The 6,458-nt window shown below is 42.1% G+C and overlaps 1 protein-coding gene across 1 annotated transcript in view; it reads right to left on the bottom strand.

Moving 5' to 3' along the window:
• Positions 1-276: 276 nt before the first annotated feature.
• The window catches only part of SEMA3E (semaphorin 3E), a 137,272-nt gene continuing 131,090 nt past the window's right edge, over positions 277-6,458 (bottom strand). The window contains exons 16-17 of the mRNA XM_085325988.1: positions 4,888-5,027; positions 277-889 (exon numbers count right to left, since the gene is read on the bottom strand). Of these exons, the coding sequence (XP_085182114.1) occupies positions 437-889; positions 4,888-5,027 (593 nt within the window). The 3' untranslated portion in view covers positions 277-436. The remainder of the gene's footprint in view (positions 890-4,887; positions 5,028-6,458) is intronic.

A 6,458-nucleotide genomic window follows, 5' to 3' on the forward strand; every position in this document is an offset into this window, starting at 1 on the left:
ATTAGGACGTGCTGCTTTCAGAAGTATAAGAAATTTGTGAAACCAAGATAAGATACATGTTACATTTTTCACCTACTCGTGAATGTTTAGCTATTTGAATGTGCTTAAATATGCCATCAGATGCAACAATATACAGCGTAAGCACAGTCCACGTAAGAGACTAATTAAAGCACTCAAAGTCTGAAGATTGTCACGTCCTTAATGTGAAACTCTGATTGTGTTGACCTATTTAGAACCAGATAGTTACGCAAATTTTGTTTAAAATGCTTCTAAACAGTCATCAAGAGTGTACAGTATAACTTACCATAACATTTCTGTTTTTAGTCCCAATACTTTATATATATAAACCTGTTTCATTCACCAAAACCAAGACTGATTGCTCCTTCTTTCTTAAGTCCAAATAAAAATTCTCCCAGTAATAGATGGATTTTATCCATCAAGAGTCAGCTATGTTCCTGGGCAACCGATAATGCTCTGGCCTGAGCCTTGCCTTCTTCTCCTGTGGGTTGGCATATTTCCACTTGGATGGAGACATTTTCAGCTTTTTTCTCTTCTTATCTGTACACCACACTTTTTCACAATATTCTTCAACCCTCTGGAAATTGCTGTAACCAATTAGCTGAAGAAATTCCTTGTACCATGGCTTTGATGCTTGAGGTATACTGCTCTGGATCGGGCATGGCATTTTGTGAGGGATCTCCTCCTCATAGTCCTTATTGAACATTTCATCTACACGTTCTTCCTCGACTATTTCCAGGGTGATTTTCCTGACAGTATGAACAATACTATGTTCCACTGTCTGACAAAAATAAGTCCCTGCATCCAACCTATGCAGCTTCAGGAATAAGAGGCCAAGGTCCATTTTGATTATTCTATCATCTGTCTTCACCTGAAAAATAATTGATGCGGGAGACTTTATTATTAGATTAAATCAGTAAAATTATTTCTGGAAAAGTACCTTCAGTAATATAATGTTAAATTTGGAGGGGAAGATTGAGGAAATCTGAGATCCCTTATTTCAATGTCTTTTAAGTAATTAAAACATATGAAGTAAAAAAGGAGTTTAAAATGGGAAAGGAAAGCAATCTAATCTGGCTAGTATTCAAACATCTCCTCCTCCAAGCGCAAGAGCAGTGCATCCCTATGAGTAAGAAGTGCAGCAAAAGGGGCAGGAGACCTGCATGGGTGAGCAAGGAGCTCTTGGCCAAATTCAGACAGAAGAAGAAAATACACAGAATGTGGAAGAAGGGACAGGCTGCTTGGGAGAATTACAGGAATGCAGTCAGAGTRTGYAGAGMTGCWGYGAGRAAGGCTAAGGCCCAGCTGGAATTGAGTCTGGCAAGGGATGTCAAGGACAACAGGAAGGGCTTCTTCAAATACATCAGCAGCAAGAGGAGGACTAGGGAAAATGTGGGCCCACTCCTGAATGGGGCGGGGGCCCTGGTGACAAGGGATACAGAGAAGGCAGAATTGCTGAAGGCCTTCTTTGCTTCAGTCTTCACTGCTAAGGGCAGCCCCCAGGAATCCTGCAGCCTGGATGTGGGGGAGAAAGTCTGGAGAAGGGAAGACTTTCCTTTGGTTGAGGAGGATAGGATTAGAGACCTTCTGGGCAGGCTAGACATCCACAAATCCATGGGCCGGGATGGGATGCACCCATGGGTACCGAGGGAGTTGGCGGATGTTGTTGCCAGGCCACTCTCCATCATCCTTGAAAGGTCCTGGAGAACTGCAGAGGTGCCAGAGGACTGGGAGAAAGCCAGTGTCACTCCAGTCTTCAAAAAGGGCAAGAAGGAGGACCCAGGCAACTATAGGCCAGTCAGCCTCACCTCCATCCCTGGAAAGGTGATGGAACAGCTCATTCTGGATGTCATCTCCAGACATATGGAGGAAAAGAAGGTGATCAGGAGTAGCAAGCATGGATTCACCAAGGGGAAATCCTGCTTAACCAATCTGATAGCCTTCTAGGATGGAATGACTGTCTGGGTAGGTGAAGGGAGAGCAGTGGACATTGTGTACCTTGACTTCAGCAAGGCTTTTGACACTGTCTCCCATAACATCCTGCTACATAAGCTCAGGAAGTGTGGGTTAGACAAGTGGACAGCGAGGTGGATTAAGAACTGGCTGAAAGGCAGAGCTCAGAGGGTCGTCATCAGTGGCATGGAGTCTAGTTGGAGGCCCGTGGCTAGTGGCATCCCCCAGGACTCAGTACTGGGTCCCATCCTGCTCAACTTTTGCATCAATGTCCTGGATGAGGGGACAGAGTGCCTCCTCAGCAAGTTTGCTGATGATCCCAAGCTGGGAGGAGTGGCTGACACACCTGAGGGCTGTGCTGCCATTCAGAGAGACCTGGACAGGCTGGAGAGCTGGGCGGAGAGGAACCTCATGAGGTTCAACAAGGGCAAGTGCAGGATCCTGCACCTAGGCATAAATAACCCTAGGCACCAGTACAAGCTGGAGGCTGACCTGCTGGAGAGCAGCTCTGCAGAGAAGGACCTGGGAGTGCTGGTGGATGACAAGTTGACCATTAGCCAGCAATGTGCCCTTGTGGCCAAGAAAGCTGATAGTATCCCGGGGTGCATTAAGTGATCCTGCCCCTCTACGTAGCCCTGAAGAGGCCTCATCTCGAGTCCTGTGTCCAGTTCTGGGCTCCCCACTACAAGAGAGACATGGAGCTACTGAAGAGTGTCCAGTGTAGGGCTACGAAGATGATCAGAGGGCTGGAGCACCTGGCCTATGAGGAACGGCTGTGAGAGCTGGGCCTCTTCAGCCTGGGGAAGAGAAGACTGAGGGGGGATCTTATCAAAGCATATAAGTACCTGAAGGGAGGGTGTCAAGGAGATGGGGACAAACTCTTTTCAGTTGTCCTGTGTAACAGGACAAGAGGCAATGGGCAGAAATTGAAGCACAGGCAGTTCCGCCTGACCGTGAGGGGGAATTTCTTCCCTGTGAGAGTGACGGAGCACTGGGACAGGTTGCCCAGAGAGGTTCTGGATCTCCTTCTGTGGAGATCTTCAGGGCCCTCCTGGATGCAACCCTGCCTCCTATGGTCTATGTGACCCTGCTGAGCAGGGAGGTTGGACTAGATGGTCTCCAGACCTTACTGATTCTATGATTCAAATGGCCCAGGAAAGTATAGCAAATCTTGAAACAGGTAGTTTCCTGTTTTCCCAGCATGAATTAGTCACTCATGACTAAATCACAGAGGGTATTAAGACTGAAACATGCAAATAAAGTACTGGATGGAAAACATTTGCCAGCTGAACTGCTGTAACTGACCCTGTGAATGCTTATATGGTGTCAAATGTTGAGTCAACACTCACAGATATTTTAATACCTAAGTTTAAGGTGATTATAACCTTGAATTCTCAGTTCTCAGTTTGGTGACCATATTCTTCCTGAGAGCTAGATTATTAAAACGGGGAATTCACAGGAGCTAGCAAGCAGGGAGCACAAAGCTGTCTAAATTAGCCAGTAGACATACTAAGATGGAAACCCACTATTTCTTTTAATAGTAAGATGCTGAATATTAGGCAAAAGAGAAGAATTTCTCTCTGCCGGGGTTAATGTTCATTCTAATGACTGTACAATATAAAATGGAATGTAAAATGGAATAACTTCCAGAAGAGAACATTAAAAGTAATTAAACCCAGCAGTATAAAGAGGTACTAGATGGTCAGAGTCAGTGTGAATTCAGTCTTGGTGCCACAAATATGAGCTTCTAAGTCTAGTGGGACAGGCATATAATAGAACAGTTTTTCCTCCTCCAGAAAAATCCTCACATTCAGTGCTTTTTGTGAAAGGCATGATTAATACTTTAAAGTTTATTAGGAATAATAGATTAGGATTGAAAATGCTAAACATGAAAATCCTCCTAGAGATTGGAAGGAATCTAGGATTTGGGGAAGTTCAGTGTTTCATGTCCAGATGTGGAGAAACCTTCTGGCAAAAATGTGCTTTATGGACATTAAGAATGTTCAGCTTGCTTAATTTTAGATATCTATAGCTGAGTGTGATATCCTTGGTTAACTTAGTATTCAGTGGTTTATCTATTCATTTTTTTTACCAGACAAAATGAAGCTGTCTAGCTTAGAATGAATTGGTACCACTGGCTATATCTGCAGCACCAAGTGCTCTGACTTCAAAGATAGCCTACAGTGACTAACTCCCACGTAGACCTCTTCACTGTAAATGTCCACATTTACTGTCAGATGAGTACCACTCTAGTTGTCTGCAGATATCTACAGCTAAGTGGAGGCTTGATGCTATCAGCAGAGCCTAACTGCTAGGCAAAAAGACAGCCATGAGCTTTGTTGGTCTAAGGCTTTTCTCCCTCTGTGCTCCAACATATTAAGGGATAGCTAAACTGACGTGGATCAGACAGGTATTGGGAAATAAATATGGTTAAACTTATGAAGCACTTTCATAATAGTGCAATATATGTAAAAGAGGCAGAAAAAACAATGTAGAAATATATATATATACATACACATAGACACCTGTTTTCAGAGGGCTCTGCAGTGTCAACAAGTGAGGCAGCAAAAATCAAGAGATATTAAGTTAGAATGACATTGGGAGTAACATGTACACTTACCACCTCCAGAATAACATACCAGCATTGATGCTGGATTCTTTTTTGTTTCGAGATCTTAAGTCAAGTTTAGATACGTTTCTAAAATCTGTGTATTTATTCAATTTCAATAACCTCAACTCAAACACCAGATGAAATTCTCAGGTCTATTAATTCAGTACAGCGGATGGACACAATGATTCTACCTTATACCTGCGCACATTTCAGCAACTCATGACAGGTCTCTCAGTGAAGATGTAGTATTTCTAATCACAGGCTCTTTTTATTTTATTAAATGGTTAGGACATAACGATAGTTACCTCTTCCTTTTTAGTTTCGTGTGCTCGCTGGACAAACCAGATGACTTTGGCTTGTAGAGTCCTCGGCGTGCATTCCAGAAGGGTGCTGTTGTATTCTATCCCGTACACCAGTCGCTCTTCAGTCTTATCCAGGACTTCACCTGGAAGGGAACAAAGCTTTTAAAAGTATGTCTGCCAATTATGTTACTGACTATACAGGTCACCTTTTGTGCTTAGGGTACATTTACCGTGGGCTTTCACTCTTTAAAGTAAAATTTAGCCCATGCTCAGTCAGTCTGCGACTGAAAGTCAGTGCTTGGTCAAGATCTTCCCTGGTAAATGAATTATCTCCATGGGACAGAAGGGGAGTAAACATCATTTCAGCATCTCACAGCATTTGGCCATAAGATAAACTGCCCAAATTGTGCCATGATTTAGCTGATATTATACAAAGAAATACACCTCAACCCTTCATAATGTTAACTGCTTGTGTGTGGTTCTTATGAATCATTTGTCTTGATTTTCAGTCAGTTAAAGAGGATGATTCATTATATGCTTAAAAATAATCCCCAGATAAACACGTTTCTGGATAAAAATGAGAATATTTGTTCCATTGTAGAATGAAACCCTTAAAAGGTATAAATATACAATTTTATATTATGCATGTCTGTGATGTACACACACACACACATGGGTAGAGCCTCATTAAATATGTAAAAGAATGTATAAATTTGTCCCTTGGATGTTAACAAAAACAAGGTGAACACAATTAATCAAGAGTCCATTCTGCTTTTCTGTCCAAAAAGCATCTGGAGGAAGATAAGTTAGAATATGTTACACTGGAGGAGACCAATTGCCTCATTAACTAAATCATTTTATTCCACAGTAGTAAGAGAGAAATGTTCTTGAGATAAACAATTTTACACCTCAAAAACACAAGGTTTGAGATTATTGTGATTCATTTCTTATATTTTAAATTTACTATATAATAAATACTTCATATTGGAATATACTCTTCCAAAATCTACTTTGTTCCTTAAGAGGCTACAATTTTAAAAAGCTTTCTCTGGTAAAATATCCATCACAAAGAACCTTTTATATTTGAATTCTTCCTCTTTAAATGTATTGGGTATTATCCTACAAAACACTGAGGATGTCCTGGCAATCATTTTCTGTCTGTTTTCACATTCCTTATGCCAGTGTTTGAAACTGGCACTTTTCAAGATTATGAGCCACAGTAATCTTTTTTTTCTTTTTTTTTCTTTTTTTTTTCTTTTTTTTTTTTTTTTTAAGATAGCTAAATCTCGATAATGATCCTAAATACACATTTGTGCTCTGACAGTTCAGTGGCTGTAGTTCTGCAGTAGGGAGCTCCTTCAATTCCCGTCGCTGGCCTTGGCGGTATCTCAGATTCATTTCAGGATGCAGCCCTGTTGCTTCCTACCCCGGCCCTCTCTTGGGGGTTACATACCCATGGGAAACCCTTGCACAGGGGTCAGAAGGGAGCCGTGAAATGCATTAGCCTCATCTGAAAGACAGGGGTGCAGGACTACCGCAGACTGCCCTGCAATCTACACGGTCACTGCTTAGAC

The sequence above is a fragment of the Rhea americana genome, unplaced genomic scaffold (assembly GCF_003343005.1).
Source record: "Rhea americana isolate MKP2758 unplaced genomic scaffold, rheAme1 scaffold_1, whole genome shotgun sequence".
NCBI classification, from domain to species: Eukaryota; Metazoa; Chordata; class Aves; order Rheiformes; family Rheidae; genus Rhea; species Rhea americana.